Source organism: Narcine bancroftii, chromosome 5 (assembly GCF_036971445.1).
Source record: "Narcine bancroftii isolate sNarBan1 chromosome 5, sNarBan1.hap1, whole genome shotgun sequence".
Taxonomy (NCBI): domain Eukaryota; kingdom Metazoa; phylum Chordata; class Chondrichthyes; order Torpediniformes; family Narcinidae; genus Narcine; species Narcine bancroftii.
In genome coordinates, this window is record NC_091473.1 from 127101112 (window position 1) to 127118452 (window position 17341).

The window sequence follows — 17341 nt, forward strand, 5'->3', positions numbered from 1 at the left end:
TCAGTACCCAAGAAAATAAACATTGTTCAAAAACTATTTTGGTATTACCATTTTTTTCAAAAAGTTTATATGCAAATGATTATCAGGATAACTTCATCAACTTTTCATTAATTTCTATATTTTCTTACAACCTCGAAGGATGTGGTTTGACTCACTGAGTCAATTCAGCTCAGAGAGCAAATAAATTCCTTTTCCCAAATTTTCCTGTAATTTTTCCTAACTAAATTTTCCTGTAAACAATTCTCCCTGCATTCACCAATTCTGATGAGAGGCCATTCACCAGAAGCATGAATTCTGTTGCTCTCTCCACAGATGCAACTTGCCCTGCTGAGTATTTCCAATTTTCACATTTCCAAAACTTAAAGGTATCTTGCTTAAACTTAAACTCGCTCAACTAACCTAAAAATGCAAACAACCTGAACTCACTCCTCTCTCTTGGAACTTCTCCTTACACTGAAAACTCTGCAATCATTTAATCTCCAGCAAGATGGAGTAACTGAAGTGTTCGGAAACTGCAGGAATTTGCTGCTCAATCACCATGACTGAATGTCATTGAATAGTTAACAGGGACTTCTCAATAAGTTTGGGATTTCTGAATTTGAGCAGTTGTAGAGGGGGAAGTGCTGGCACATTCATATGGAACTGGTCAATTCTCAAGAAAATCCAACAGAGTATTTTTTTTGAAAAAATGTTGCCTTAAAAATAATAATTGATTATCTTAAGAGCTTAGTCCCATTTGATAAATATAGTTGAGAATGGGTAATTTTAAAATAAAAAAATCAGCATTTTTAATGAAATTTTAAATGAAGCATCTGCTCCTCAGAGGTCCAACCATCAACAGTGACCCATTATGATGATTAATTCACCCAAGGTGTGAGGCCCTATTCAGTTTCCAACATATCAACTAACACAGTAGATAGGTCTTTGGTGACATTCAATATTATTTTTGGTTCAAATTCTCTACATATTTTTATCTGCTTACATGCAATTTCATAGTCACGAGGTTTTAATCGGACAGAATTCTGGGGTGGCTCAGTTAGCGTAGAGGTGGCACAACCCTGTTACAGTGCAACAGTGCCTCAGCGCCAGCCATCGGGGCGGGGTTTCGAATCCTGTGCTGTCTGTAAGGAGTTTGTATGTTCACTCTGTGTCTGCGTGGGATACCTCTGGGTGCTCTGATTTCCTCCCACCGTACAAAAAATGTACCGGGAGTTGTAGGTCAATTGGGCGGCAAGGACTTGTGGGCCAAAGTGGCCTGTTACCGTGCTGTATGTCTAAATTAAATTTAAAATATTAAAATTAAAAACAGTCCCTTCAGCCCAACTTGTAAATGCTGACCATTTTGTATGTCTAAGATAGATCCATTTGCCTACGTTTGATCCATATCCATCTAAACTTTGATCCATAAAGATCTTCCAACTCTTGGTGTTTGGCTTCAGGTTCCAACATCAGTAGGCCTTCTGCGTGTCTCCATAAAATTCAAAATGGCTTTTGGAAGTTGTAATTGTACCCACCTCTACCACTTGATTCGGCAACACCCTCTATGTGAAAAAGGCACCCTTCAGGTTATTCTTAAACCTTTACCCTCTCACCTTAAACCTATGCCCTCTAAAAGGTGGAGGTGGGGCAGGGGTGGTCATGCAGAGGATCTGAGCATTTTGAAAGAGCTCAACAGAGAAAGTGATAAAAAGGGTTAAAAGCTCAAAAAACAGAATTCCATTGTCAAAAATGGATCAAACTAGTGCCAAACGACCAAGGCAACCAAAAACTGAAGTAGCAGCAGGTCAGCTGAACATCGAGTGAAAGCCCGATGAGGAGCAGCTCAGGAGGGGCCTTGGGACTAGCTGAGCCCAGCCGAACTGAGGGAAGGAGGTCAGCCCAAAATATCCCCATCATCCTGAAACTTTGTACACTTGTTTTACGAGTGTTGAATCATCAATTAGACATATTGAAAATGCTATCAGAAATTAAAGAAATCGTGGAAGATTTAACAGAACAAATGACTCAAGTGGACAAAGCTGGACAAAACAAAAGTCAGGTTAAAGGGTCTAGAAGAAAAAGCAAAAACAGATAGAAAAGGAATGTAAGAATCAATGGACTGATAGGAGGAATTGAATGGGAAAGGCCTGGTGAGCTTCTTTGAAACATGGATCCAACAAATATTGGGACAAACAAATTAAATGCAAAGCTGCAATTGAAAGGGTTCACTGGACCCTCAGACCCAGAAGATTCGGCAAACAGTTACCTCGACCGGTCCTGGTAAGAGTTTTAAGTTATCGGGAGCGGCAAATGAATATTCAAAAATAACAATGGTGGACAGTGGAAAAAGTAATTTTTTTTCAGGACTTCAGCCCTGTCTTAGTCAAACAAAGAAATGAATTTGATGAGGTAACAAGACAACTGCAATCCAAAAACTTAAAATTTTCAATGATTTACCCAACCACACTGAGGGTTGATGTCCCAGAATGTAATCGACGTGTTTTTCAAAGATAAAGAAGTGGAAGAGTTTTTACGAAAGTTGTGAAAAGGTTTGAGGGGCTAAATTAGAAAGTCGAAAAGAACATAATGGAATGGGACTAACTGAAAGGTGTATCTGTTTTCTATTTTGTAATACTGAGCCGTCTTGTCTTTGCTGCTAAAAGAAAAAAAATCATTTTAATATACATGGAGAGCTCTGGAAAGAAAGGAAGGTGGTGAGGGACCTCAATTTATAGGGGAAAATGGCACCAGGAGGGGAGAAATTTTAAAATATGGCACTTAGGGAGGGGTTCTTCTTTGGAAGATTCCGCTGGCTTTCTTTGTGGGCTTCCAGGTTCTGTTGTTTATGTCACCGTCAGAGCTAGATTTTCTTAAAGTTTGTTTTTTAATGTGTTTCTTAAAGGGGGAAATGTGTATGTTTCTTAAAGGGAGAAATGTGTATGTTTCTTAAAGGGAGAAATGTGTATGTTTCTTAAAGGGGAAATGTGTATGTTTCTTAAAGGGAGAAATGTGTATGTTTCTTAAAGGGAGAAATGTGTATGTTTCTTAAAGGGGAAATGTGTATGTTTCTTAAAGGGGGAAATGTGTATATTTCTTAAAGGGGAAATGTGTATGTTTCTTAAAGGGGAAATGTGTATGTTTCTTAAAGGGGGAAATGTGTATGTTTCTTAAAGGGAAAATGTGTAAGTTTCTTAAAGGGGAAATCTGTATGTTTCTTAAAGGGGAAATGTGTATGTTTCTTAAAGGGGGAAATGTGTATGTTTCTTAAAGGGGAAATGTGTATGTTTCTTAAAGGGGAAATGTGTATGCTTCTTAAAGGGGAAATCTGTATGTTTCTTAAAGGGGAAATGTGTATGTTTCTTAAAGGGAAATGTGTATGTTTCTTAAAGGGGAAATGTGTATGTTTCTTAAAGGGGAAATGCTTCTTATAAGGGTAATGTTACAGTATTATTTTTTAAAATTGGAAAGATTTTATTGTTATACAATACCTGTTTAAAAATGGTGTGGATAAAAAAACACTAGAGTTTATTAGTCTTAATATTAATGGATTAAACCAGCAGGTGTAAAGGAAAAGGGTCTTTAACTTAAAAGCAGATATAATCTTTCTGCAGGAAATGCATCTTACCAAATTGGAGAATGATAAATTAAAAAGAGGATGGATGGGAAAGATAATCTTCCTTTGGTTCAAAGGGAAGAGGGGTAGTGATTGTAATTAATAAAAATAAATCAATATTTTTATTAATTAGAAGATGCATCGATTGACCAAGCCAGAAGGTATGAAATTTATGGAGAAGCATTGACATTTATGAATATTTATTCCCCAAATTATGATGATGAAGCCTTTTTGAAGGATATCTTCTTAAAAACAGCAGAGGGAAGACAAAATATATTGGTCAGAGGAGATTTTAATTTTTGCTTGGACTTAATACTAGATAAATCTGCAAGAATAGTAACAAGGGAAAAAGTGGCAAAAACCACAATTTCATATATTAACGATCCAAGTCTTATTAATATGTGGCAGCAATTAAATCCCACAGAGAGAGATAACTCCTTTTCAAGGGTGCATGATTCACATACAAGGATTGATTTACTTTTAATGTGATAAAAACAGATTATTTAGCGAGGCTTCTATAACATTTACCAATAACATTAACTATTGCAATAATGGAATAGCAAGAAAATGTATACAGATGGCGTCTCAATACCACACTACTTAAAAGAACAGACTTTGCGAGTTTATAAAGAGACAAAAAGAAATATTTTGCATAACAAATCAGCTATTTGCTAATAATATTTTTTTTATATACGGGACATGCTCAAAGCACATATAAGAGGACAAATTATATGGCAGAAGTAAACAGTTTGGAGAAAGATATAGAATTAGAAAAAAAATCAAAAAACAGGACTACAAGAAGAATACAGATTACTGGGGAATAAAAATCTAAGATATCATAAAATACAAACATATAGAACAGAAAAAGGTATATTAAAAACTTTAAAACAATATTATGAGTTGGGTGAACCGACACATAAAGTCTTATCTTGTCAAATAAAAGCAGAGGAGTCATCACAAATGATAAATGCTATAAAAACAGACAGACACTAGCATATAAACAAAAATAAATCAATGTTATCTTTAGACAATTTTACATGAAGCTATACAAATCAAAATTACTAGGAGACAAGAATGAAAAGGAAGATTTTTTTGTCAAATGTTGAACTTCCAAAACTAGAAGAGAGAGAAAAGATAGAACTAGACACTCCCCTTATAAGAGAAGAAATTTTAAAAAAAATTCTGGGTACCCTAAAGGCTAATAAATCACTGGGGTTGGATAGATTTCCATCCGAGTTTTACAGACAATTCAAAGAATTATTAATGCCCCTGTAAATGGATGTTCTGGACCAAGCAGTAGAAACACAGACCCTCCCAGAATCATTATTAGTGTTACCAAAGAAAAAAATAGGGACCCATTAAAAACTTCATCATATAAACCAATCTCTCTGTTAAGTGACAGATTATGTTGTATTTTATATTTTATATAAATATATTTTAAAGGAGATAAATTGTGGCAGGTTTTTTTTCGTGTAGGTCACATATAAACAATTCAAAACAGATCTCATTTAAAATACTGGAGCTCAGACTGGTTCCGAGTGCCTTTGCAAAAGCTTTAGGGAGTGCCTACAGAGACTTCACACATGGAAAGCAACAGATGAAAGAACTCAGAGGATTAGGTCTGGAGCCACAGGCTGTCTGAGTGCAGGTTGCTGTTGTAAGAGGGTATTATGGTTTTGCAAGCAGAGAGTCAAACAGATTTTCTTGGGTGAGTGTGTGTGTGTGTGTGTGTGTGTGTGTGTGTGTGTGTGTGTGTGTGTGTGTGTGTGTGTGTGTGTGTGTGTGTGTGTGTGTGTGTGTGTGTGTGTGTGTGTGTGAGAGAGTGTGGGAAAGAGTGAGTGTGAGAGAGTGAGTGAGTGTGAGAGAGTGAGTGTGAGAGAGTGAGTGTGAGAGAGTGAGTGTGAGAGAGAGTGAGTGAGTGAGATCAGTTCTGCAGTTTGACAGTCAGCAGCAGCAGCTGAGACTGGAACAGGACAAGCTGGCAAGCTTGTGGAAAAACCCCATTTTGAAGACAGGTTGTGAGTCTTAGTTCAGCCTGGTCATAGCCCTGTGGTCCATACAAGAGGAGAGGACTGACTGTCTAATGTTTCACTTGAAATAAGAGAAACAAAAGGGAACTCTGTGGTGACCTGAAAGAAAGAGGTTATCATCTCGAAAACCCTGATGGGGCAAGTTTCTTCGGCAAGACACTGACGTGAATGATTAGAAGGAATCATTTTGAGTCCAGTGAACAGCAAATCTCTCTGAAAACTGACAAGAACCTTCCTGAGCAGTAACCATTTACCTTTCAAGCACCAAAGCCTGGTGAAATTCATAAATATTAAATTCTGTGCACAGTATAAGAATTGCCTGCAACCAGTGAACTTGGAGGAGTGAGAAGTGAGTTTGGACTGTGAATTAAAGAAATTTTCTGAACTTTTATATCCATTACATATGCGTGTGCTTGGAATTAAAAGGGTGTTAGGTTAAGTTAAATTAATAGTAATAAGTTAAACTTTGAACCTGTTTTCATGTTAAAGCAACTTTTGTTTAAGTAACCATTTGTCAATAAATAAAGTTTTAAAAAAAGTAACCATTTGTCTTGATAAATGTCTGTTGCTGCTGTGTTTTGGGGTCCTCTGGGCTCATAACAAATGAGAATTATAAGATTCTAGCTAAAGCATTGGCTAATAGATTAGGTCAATATTTACCAAAATAGATAAATACAGACCAGATAGGATTTGTTAAATGAAGACATTCCTCAAATAGTCAAGGAAGATTAGTTAATATAAAATTCGAATGGAATCCAAGTATTACACTCTCCCTGAGCATGTAAAAAGCATTGACCATTTAGATTGGTCCTTTCTATTTAAAGCAATGGAAAAATTTGGCGAGGGTAGAACATTTATAAACTGGATAAAAACTTTATATCATAAACCACAAGCTCACTTGAGTAGACCAGTAGATAGTGATACCCTATCTCCAGCACTTTTTATTTTAGCGATTGAACTGCTGGCGGAGATATTAAGAAGGGATCTGGATATAAAGTCGGGCAAGAGGAATAAAAAATTAATCTATTTGCTGATGACGTGTTACTGTACCTACCAGACCCAGATAAATCTTTGGAAAAATGACAAGGAACACTAGAAAAATATGGAAGAATAGCTGGTTATCAAATAAATATGGACAAAAGCAAAATAATGCCATTGACACATTTCGAATATGAAAGAAACCAAAAAGGAAGTAAATTTAAATGGAAGACAGATGGAATAAAATATCTTCGAATCACAACTGACAACATTTTACAAAATCTGTACAAACTAAAGTATGTTCCTTTTTTGGAGAAGATAGAAGAAAACCTGCAGAAATGGAGAGACTTACCAATTATTTTTAGTGGGAAAGGATAATTGTGTCAAAATGTAAGAAATGCCAAGAATGCTGTATCTTTTTCAATCACCTAAAATTTTCTTTAAATTATTAAACAATCATATTAGACAGTTCCTATGGAAAAATAAGGCAGCAAGAATCGCACTGGAAAAACTGACAGGGAACTACGGGCTGGGAGGACTTCCAGATTTAAAAAAAATACTACTTAGCTGCACCAGCTAGATTTCTTGCAGCCTTCTTTGTGGAAGACAGGCCCTCTTCTTGGATTCAGATGGGAATCCACTCAATGGGGGAGGGGGAAGCAAAGGATTTTATCTATAAATCGAGTGTCAAATCTCAAGGAAAAAAGACAGTGTGGTGGTACACCACCGGCCTACTGCAGGGGAAACCTCTGTACCTGCAGGTGTGTAAGGGGACAGGACAACACCTGGCTGGCTGTCAATCAGTCGACCTGAAGGGATCAAGCCCCACCTGCTTGGGTTTCAATCACCCTCCGGGATATAAGCCTGCGCCAGCCTCATGGAAGTCTTTGTGGATTAAAGCCTGTTGTACAATCTTTATCTTTGTGTGTGTCTGATTCTAGCTAACAGTACACCACAATTTAATCCACAAAATTTTTACACTGTGGCTATGGAAAAACTCTTATGCGCAGGGAGCCGCGAAGTCAACCCACGCCACCAGGAAGCCCAGACACGTTTTGAGATCTGGCAGCATGCGGTTGAGGCAATCATTGAGGCACACAAGGGCGATATCCTGGACTCCAATCAGAAGAGGTTGGTCCTACTCCGGTCAAAGCTGGGTCCCCGTGTCTCCCAGGTAAACAAAGGCTGCACCACTACAAGAGCGCAACGGACACTCTTGAGAACTTGTACAAGCCCCCCATGAATGTGATCTGTGCAAGGTACCTCCACAACACCCGAGCCCAGCAACCTGGGGAGATGGCTGAGGCTTGCGAGACACTTGGGACACTTGCGAGAGTTGGCCCGACTGTGTCTGGCTGAACCCGGGGGCTAGGTGTAGAGGAGGTCGAGAGGCTGATCTGGGACACCTTCATCCGAGTGCTATGCTCAAGGGCCATCCGGCAGAAGCTACTGGAAGACAACATCTATGCCCTAACCAGGACTGTGGAAGTAGTCCAAACCCTGGAAACAGCAGCCCTGCACGTCGAAGCCTTTGATTCCAGGATCCCCAGGCTCCCTCATGGCCCTCTCAGACTGCAGGTGCAGCCCCAGGCTGAGCTGGGGAGGAGAATGTCACTGCGGCATGCGCCTGGCGCCCCTGTAAGCTCTGTGGGTCCTGGTATGGGTCAGATCGATGATCACGCCAAAACTTCCCAGCTAGAAACCAGTATCGTTCCCGATGCAGCAAGAAAGGCCACTTTGCAAAAGTGTGCCTCTCTAAACCTACCGGCAGCTCAGCAGCCCTCTATGACCTCCCCACCTCCCCCGCGGACCCCCTCATGTGCACGTGCCAGGCAGCGCCATTGTCCCTGCGACAACTTCCCCCTTCCCGTGCCCTGAGCACCTGCACCAGCCCCCGCCCTTGCTGGCGCCAATCACTGAGAACTAGAGCGATGTCACATCCAGCTCATGACGTGATGTCAGTTCCAGCTGACGAAACGACGTCACTGCCGCCGGCCGTGATGACGTCACTTACCCCGGCGCAGTGGACATGGCTGGGGAAGGAGGCCAGCCACGCAGCGGCACCTCACGTGCCACCGCCATCTTGGGCCAGGCAGCGCCCGACATGGTGGGCCCCGACGATGTTGAGAACAATGTGGTCAACACGGGCGATGACCAGGCCGCCCTATCAACGCTCCCCATCCCTCTGGATAGCGACAAAACAGACTCCGATATAGTTCTGGCTGCCACCACGCTGACCTGGAACATTCCCCACGACCTCGGGTGCTTGATGATGGACGGGTGAGTCAACGGGCAGATTACAAAGTGCCTGATGGACAGTGGCAACACCGAGAGCTTCATTCACCCGAGCGTGGCCCACTCCCTAAGGTTAAAGGTCCACGCCACCACCTGCTAGATCGCCCTTGCCTCCAAGGAAAAGACTGTTGGTACCCTTGGGTGCTGCTCAGTCAATATAACGGTGGGAGGGGTGACTTACACAGGATTCAGGCTCCTGGACGTGCCCAAACTCTGCGCACCACTCCTCCTGGGCCTGGATTTCCAGTGCCACCTGCAGGGTGTCACTCTTGCCTTCGGGGAGGGCCCCAACCTCCACTCACATTGCACAGCACGCCAACCTACCAGCCCCGGCCAACCTTCGGCCTCTCCACACTGTGCATCACCCCACCGGGGCTCTTCCCACATCTTGCGTGAGGCTGCAAGCGTATTGCCGCCAGAAGTAGGCACTATTGCGCTGCAGACTGGGACTTCATCAAGGCGGAAGTGCAGAGACTCCTGGCAGAAGACGTTATAGAGCCCAGTAACAGCCCTTGGAGAGTCCAAGTCCTGGTGGTCAAAAGGGGAAGTAAGCCGAGGATGGTCATGGATTACAGCCAGACCATTAATCGGTACACCCAGCTGGATGCCTACCCCCTTGTCAAGGATCGCCGACATGGTAAATGGGATAGCCCACTACCGGGTTTTCTCCACGATTGACCTGAAGTCAGCGTATCACCAAATCCCTATCCACCCGAAGGACAAGCCCTACATTGCCTTTGAGGCGGACAGATGCCTGTACCAATTCCGCCAGGTTCCTTTTGGGGTCACGAACTGCGTCAGTACCTGATGACGAGGGGCATCGCGACCAGTCGCACGACAAACTATAACCCGAGAGGTAACGGGCAAGTGGAACGCGAAAATTGGGTGGTCTGGAAGGCAGTCCTTCTGGCTCTCAGGTCAAAAGGGTGGGTCGTTGAGTACTGGCAGGACGTCCTGCCCGAGGCGTTCCATGCCATTCGGTAACTGCTGTGCACAGCTACCAACGAGACCCTTCACGAATGCCTGTTCTCAATCCCCAGGAGGTCGGCGACTGGAATGTCACTCCCAGCATGGCTCACATCCCCGGGACCGCATGTTTACATGCGTAAACATGTATGGACACACAAGGTCGAACCCCTGGAAGAGCAGGTTTTCCTCCTTCATGCAAACCATAACTACACTTACATTAGGTTCGGCAGTGGCAGAGAGGACACCGTCTCAACCAGGGACCTGGCACCAGTAGGAACACCCACCACACCATACCACTCTCCAACCCAGGACGATGCTGACTGGGCATACATCCCCATCCCCAGGCAGCTATGGAGCACATAGCTTGACCACCAGGGTCCCGCTTCAGCCTTAGGAGACGAACCCACTCCCCCCCCACCCATCCAATATGACCCGCATACGTCGACCCCGGCCCCCTTGGCCACCCCTCCATGTGGCACCACATCAGCCACACACACCCCTGCCGCCAACCCCTCCTCTTCCCCTCTGACCAGTGACCAGGAACCAGTCCTATGATGGTCACAGAGACCCTGGCGGCCGCTGAATCATCTCAACCTGTAAATATTGCATGTACATAGTGGGCGCGATTCCTTGTTACTGACCCCTCCCTCCCCGGGACAATTTTAAAGGGGGTGAATGTGTGGTACACCACCGGCCTACTGCAGGGGGCAACCTCTGTACCTGCAGGAGTGTAAGGGGGCAGGACAATACCTGGCTGGCTGTCAATCAGTCGGTCTGAAGGGATCAAGCCCCACCCGGTCGGGTGTCAATAACCCTCTGGGATACAAGCCTGTGCCGGCCTCCCGAGGCCTCACTCAGAGTTGCTGCAGCCACAGCCAGCCTGGCTCTGTGGAAATCTTTGTAGATTAAAGCCTATTGTACAGCCTTTATCTTTGTGTGCGTCTGATTCTGGCACCACAGACAGATAATCACATACTAATGCATATGATCAGAATGTGGCAAGAAATTAATGAATGTTTAGGGAAAAAACAAAGTAGGGATATCAATAAAAGCACCACTGTGTAAAAGTGTGCTATTGCCAATGAATATAGACAATAAAATAATTAATTTGTGGTTTGACAAAGGCATAAGACATATTTAAACTCTGCTATGGAGTAGCAACTCATGTCCTTTGAACAATTAAAACACAAATGTGGAGTGGCCAATGGAACCTTCTTTTGTTTTCTCCCACTTAGATCGTTCTTAAGGATAAGATGGGGACCAACGTTGACCCAACTTGAAATTAGTGAAACTGAATATACCCAAATTTATAACAAAAATGTACTATGCTCTCCAGAGCGCAAATGCAAAACCAGGGTGACAGAGCTAAAGAGAAAAATGGGAGTCGGACTTCAGTGTGGTGATTTCAGAAAGAAGCTGGCCAGATTGGTGCAAGGACAGCATGACATTAATAGATATAGACTGGTTCAATATATATTTTTTACACCAATTACATCTTACCCCACAGAAGTTACAATAGATCAAAAGCAGAAAAATCAGATGTGCTTCAGATGTGAGACTGAGATAGGAACTTTTCTACATGCTACGTGGTTGTGGATGAAGGTGAGGCTGTTATGGCAAGACATCACAGAAAAATTAACCAGGATAACAGGAGTGGCCTTCACAGGTGACCCGGAGCAAAATCTTCTAGGTAATTTTATAGAAATAAGCAACAGTTGAATAAATATCAAATCTCATTAATAAAAATAGCATTGGCGATAGCAAAAAAATGCATCGTGATCACTTGGAAGTCCAAATCCCCTTTAGTTGTAATATGATGGAGTGTGGAAATAAACAGCTGTATACCTAGCAGAAAAAGATCACATATAATTTTAAAGAATAAATAAAACACTTTTGTAACGATCTGTCAGCCATACCTGGAACATATGAGGGTCCAAATCTAGTAATTAAAAAAAAAGACTATAAATGTTACTATTATACATATCCAGAGATGATTTTCCCAGTTGCATTCTATATATTTAAAAGATTTTAAGCTCTGTTAGTGTGTGGATTCGCATGAATGGAAAGGAGGAGGGAGGGAGGGACTGTTTTGTTTTTGTTGTTTATAAGAAAAAGTTTAATATATTGTGATATTGAAGATTTTATTATGTATATTTTTTTAAAAAACCCATACCCTCTAGTTTTCGACTCCCCAAAACTGGGAAAAATTTTGTGACCTTCCTCTTGTGATTTTCTATATAAGCCTCTATAAGGTCATCCCTCTGTATCAATGCTCTAGGGAAAGATATTCCCTGCCTATTCAATTCCTCCTAATAGCTCAAGCCCACCTGTCCTGATTTGGGAGAACTGCATCAAGAAAAACCCACTCAGTGGAAACTCATGACTGTAGAAACTAAATAAATAGGTACCTTTTAACATTTTGATGGCAGCGTTCATCTTCAGTCCATCTTTTTTAATTAAGGCTTTGATAACTTGTCCAAAGTTTCCTTCTCCAATAACATCCTCGAATTTGATGTCATCCCATTCTAGGATGGGGTAGGTGAGGGGTTCGGGCTGGGGTTTTGGCCTACGTGTGAGCGTCAGAGTTCCGGAGTTAAACTGAAGCACTGTCTCTTCACCCTCAGAATGAACAAACAAAACCATTGGTTATCCATATGTTGGCTTTATGGGGTCCTCTGGGCACAGTACACCATATTGCCGCAGAGACTAACACAGTCGATGGAGTACGTCTTCTGCCCTGAATATTTTATCATCACAATAAAGGAAATGTGAAAGAATTTCAAATGGAATCTATTTTATTTCCATAAAATAAATTAAAAGCAAATAATATTGCAAATGATGGAAATCAGAAATTAAACAAAACTACCCAAATTATTCAGCAGGTCAGGCATCATATTCAGTGAGAGGAACAGAGTTTTAAATTAAATTTTTAAATTTAGACATACAGCATGGTAACTGGCCCTTCTGACCCACGAGTATGTGCAGCCTACTGTTACGATAAATGTGCTGCCCATTTCAGTTATCTGTCAGCCCACGAGTCCGTGCGATCCAATTTACACCCCATAACCGCTAAGTTAACCGTGCCACCCATTTCCGTTACCTTTCAGCTGAATAAACTTTTATCCATACTTGAAAAATGAGAAAGGAGATTTTAAAAGTTTAAAGTTGCAGAATAGGAGGTGGAGAAAAAAAGTATGAGTTGTCCTTTCAAGAGAAGGGAGAAGGCAAGAGAAATGAGTTAAAAAGGATAGTATCTGCCATGATGAAAAATGGAGTGAGCTCTATGGGCCGAATGGTCTAATTTTGCTCCTATGTCATATGGACTGGACTGTTTGAGTCTGTATTCATTGGACTTAGGAAGCATGAGGAGTGCCTTAAACACATAGGATCTTCTAAGGCAGTGGTTCTCAACCTTTTCCTTTCCACTCACCTCCCACTTTAAGTAATCCCTATGCCATCGGTACTCTGTGATTAGTAAGGGATTGCTTAAGGTGGTGGGTGAGTGGGAAGGGAAGATTGAGAATCACTGTTCTAGACCCAATTGTTACTGAAATATTTTGCTTGAGAAAAATTGTCATTGACCCATTTCCTTTGGAGTTATGAAACCATGCACATAACGAGTCAATTAGGTATGATTAAAACAGTGGTCTTCAAACTTTTGATTGTTAGTGACCAGATTGTTAGTGATAATTCAGTTAGATTTGGATAAATATTTGAAAGATCAAGATTGAAGGAGCAAAGAAGGATGAGAGGTGATTTAATAGAGGTCTAAAAGATTGTGAGAGGTATCGATAAGGTAGACAGTCAGCACATTTTTCCCAGGATGGGAGTAGCAAATACAAGAGGACATCTGTGCAAAGTGAAAAGGGAGGAAAGTTTAGGGAGACATCGGGAGGATGTTTTGTTTTACACAGAGAATTGTAGTGCCTGGAATACATTGCTAGGTGGTGGTGGAGGCTGGAACAATCGGTCCATTTAAGAGACTCTGAGTCTCTGGATGAAAGAGAAATAGAGGGTTATGAGGTAGGGACGGTTTAGTTTGTTTTTTACGTGTATATATAAGTTAGCACCACATCGTGGTAGAAAGGGCCTGGCCTGTGCTCCAATGTTCTATGTTCTATATTGAGGGTACAGAAAAGGCATTGAGCCTTGACCATATTGACTGGCAGGGCCAGGCAACCTGTTTCCTTCTGCTCTGAGAATCTCTGGATTCGAAGACTCACCCTGCTTCTCTTGGCCTGCATCGTCAAACAGATATTCACTTAGTTCTTTTCATCCTCCCCGCCCCCCCGGCTCTGCAACTTTCTCACTCTAACAGTTTTGACCGGCACTGACCTAAAATGTCAACATCCATTCCTTCTTTAAAAACAATGCCTGACCTGCTGAGTACAATATTTTAAATTTCAGACTTAAAATAAAGATCTGCTTTGAAGAAATTATTTAACCTCTTTGACTCTTAGTTGAACTTATTACCCCGGAACATAGTTTAAACATGATCAGTGAGATCCAGGTGAATGGTGAAAGGATCATTGATTTTGTGGTTCCACCTCATTGCAAATTGATGCGCTGCCAAGGAACTTGAGAGAATAACAAACCTAGAAACATGTTTAACCCTAATCCCCAAAAGGGAAACTAAATCACGTAATTCATTAGACTCACAGTCAAAGAATGATGCAAAACAGAAATGGATATTTGTACCACCACACCGACCTTTTGGCTATCCACTCTCAACCCATTTAGCCACGTTAAGTCTGTATCCTTCTATGACCTGCCTAATAAATGGCTCGTTAAATATTTATTAAACATTTTGTATCTGTTTCCACCATCATCTCTGGATGTGTTTACCTCTGATCCTCTTTAAAACTCATTGCTCTCATCTTATAATTTCACATCCCTTGAGATCATCCTTCAACCTCATTTGTTCCAAGAAAACAAGTTCAATCTCTCCTTATCACTAAAGCACTCTGATCCAGGCAACATCCTGATGAATCATCCATTCACTCTCTCCAGAGCTTTGAAATGCAAGGAATTATTAAAACCTACATAAACTGACCAAAAACAAATCCTCTAAATTAGTGACCACTAATTCTTACAGCATGTTTCCTTCCTCTGGTGTTATGGACCTTGGACAATTTTATTCTTGACTCAGGACAGGACTGAACCTACTGCAGGGTATTTAACAGCTGCTAGAAGCTGTCGTAGGGCTGAGCTACCTCTAGGGAACTTTGACAGCTGTCAAAGTGCAGGAACCATGCGCTAGAAGTCCGTGGGCTCACAGGAGAGCGAGCCTGCGGTTGTTAACCTCTCTCCACCGATGGGGAGAGCTGGAGGCACGCGCTGGGCAGTTAAAAAGTCTGGCATGCTGGTTTTGGAGAGGTTAGTCGGTGGATTGGATAGTTGGTCTGACTGTGCATGTTCACCCGGCAGCTTCAGCAAGCCAGGTGCTGAGTTGTTTTGTTCACAGGTGCAAGCACTGCTGTCTGCAGCTGTATATCAGTGTGCTCACCCAGTAATTTCAGAGGGAAAAGGAAGACTGAGCTACCTTGTCCACAGGTGCTAGCACTGTTGTCTTGACAGCAGTTTGGGGTCTCTGATACCCAAAGTGTGTGTGTGACTGACCAGTGCCTCTCCAGTCCCCTTTCAAGAGGAGGACTTCTCATGATAGGAGTCACGAGACCCAAGCCAAAGGAGAGGACTTGCATGACAGAAGGTCACTTGGTAACACTAAGGAGGGCTTTGGAGGCATGAACCTCATGTCGTGACCAGGAGCTCATTGAGAAAATTCCCAGGTGAAGGAAGTAAAGGTGGCTGTTGCTACATTCGAAACTCACGCAAGTCTCAAGTTCCCCAACAGGGTTGAAAGTCTATAGAGAACACGGTCATCTAGATATAGCCTCAAACTAAACGACCAGTGGGCAAGGAAACAAATAAACCCAAGTCTGTGAGCTGTTCCTTCTTGACTGACAGACTTAATATGACTGACAAGGGTTTGGTTTTGGAAATTTTTATTGATTTTTGGGGGCATTTGAGCTTGGACTGTAATGGTCTGCCCCCCCCCCCCACATACACTATAATCTGCTGTTCATATATAGTTGCCATTAAGGCTTCTGTTTGGGTGTTAAGTTTATTGGGGTTAATTCTATTATTGTTAGTTGGTTAATAAATGTGTTAAACTTAAGTCATTCATTTATGCTTCTCTCAATTGCTGCTGGGGAGCATAACACTGGCCTTGAAATGATTCCCTCTCCTGTGCCACTTGCCTTTATTAAGGGGTAATTTAATGTAACCAATTAATCCATCAGCATGTCATGGCGACATGGGGAAGCAATTGGGGCATCCGTTGGACACCTTTATGGTCACGAGAACAAGTAAATCCCACATAGATCACAGTCAAGTCCAGGTTCCAACTACTGTACCATCAAGTTACCATACCAACCTTATGATGAAAGTCTTTCCACAATACAGTTGGAGAGGGTGTTCCAGGATTTAGATCAGGCAATGATAATACTTCCAATCAGGATGATGTGCGACTTGCATGCGGTGTCCCCACCGACTTAATTCCCTATTCTTATTGATAGTAGACCTCACTGATTTGGAGAATCCGTTTGAATTTCTGCAGTGCATTTTGGAACAATATCTGACCAGGTACTTACTGATCCTGACTGGTAAGTGAAGGTTCGACGTCGCTGGAAGAGGGTTTTACGTATGCAGAAGAGGCCTAGGAGTGCCAAGAGGATGGTCATGCAGGTGATGAATACGGAGGCCACAATGGCCATCAACAGTTGCTTGTCATTTTCAGCAGCTGGTTCAAAATGTCCCAGGACATGAAACACACTGGATGTCACTAAGGAAAAAGAAAACATCCAATGTGAGGAAGCAGGTCATCTTTTCTGGTCACTCGGAGCAATCTCTTTCTTAGTGCTCAAATGTCAGTAGTGGTCCAAAATCAATAAGGTGCAAATACTGCTTTACTTGTGAGTACTCTGTGTGATTAATTGTGCAAATGCACCACCAACATAAAACCAGTATAAAACTGAGCTACTTCAACGAGACAGGAATAGTGCTATGATTTTAGTCTCAGGAAATCTTGGTGAAATCCTGGATGAAAGTCAGAATGCAAATGGCACCCCTTCAATGTCAAATTAGTTGCCTGACATTTAGCAGTAATCTGGAGAGCTCAAATCCAGGACATCCATTTGGTGGCCAGAGTTTCAAAGGCTCTGAATTTCTTTCTCCTTATTTTTCTTTTTTCTCACCTCTCCCTCCTTCTCTTAAATCTATCTCCATATCTTCTTTAAATATTTTTCATTAACACGAGTTCTTACTCTCATGTACTCAGGTGCAGCAGGTTATTAAGAAGGCAAATGGAATGTTGGCCTTCATCGATAGAGGAATTGAATTCAGGAGTAGGGAGGTAATGTTGCAACTGTATAAGGTACTGGTGAGGCCGCACCTGGAGCACTGTGTCCAGTTCTGG

At 42.1% G+C, this 17341-nt stretch overlaps 1 protein-coding gene across 2 annotated transcripts in view; it reads right to left on the bottom strand.

The window, feature by feature from the left end:
• Positions 1–17341, bottom strand: part of tie1 (tyrosine kinase with immunoglobulin-like and EGF-like domains 1) — a 155888-nt gene that overhangs the window by 25556 nt on the left and 112991 nt on the right. For both annotated transcript variants that reach the window (XM_069939016.1, XM_069939017.1), the window contains 2 exons: positions 16518–16708; positions 12273–12483 (listed from right to left, as the gene is read on the bottom strand). In XM_069939016.1, coding sequence (XP_069795117.1) covers positions 12273–12483; positions 16518–16708 — 402 coding nt within the window. The remainder of the gene's footprint in view (positions 1–12272; positions 12484–16517; positions 16709–17341) is intronic.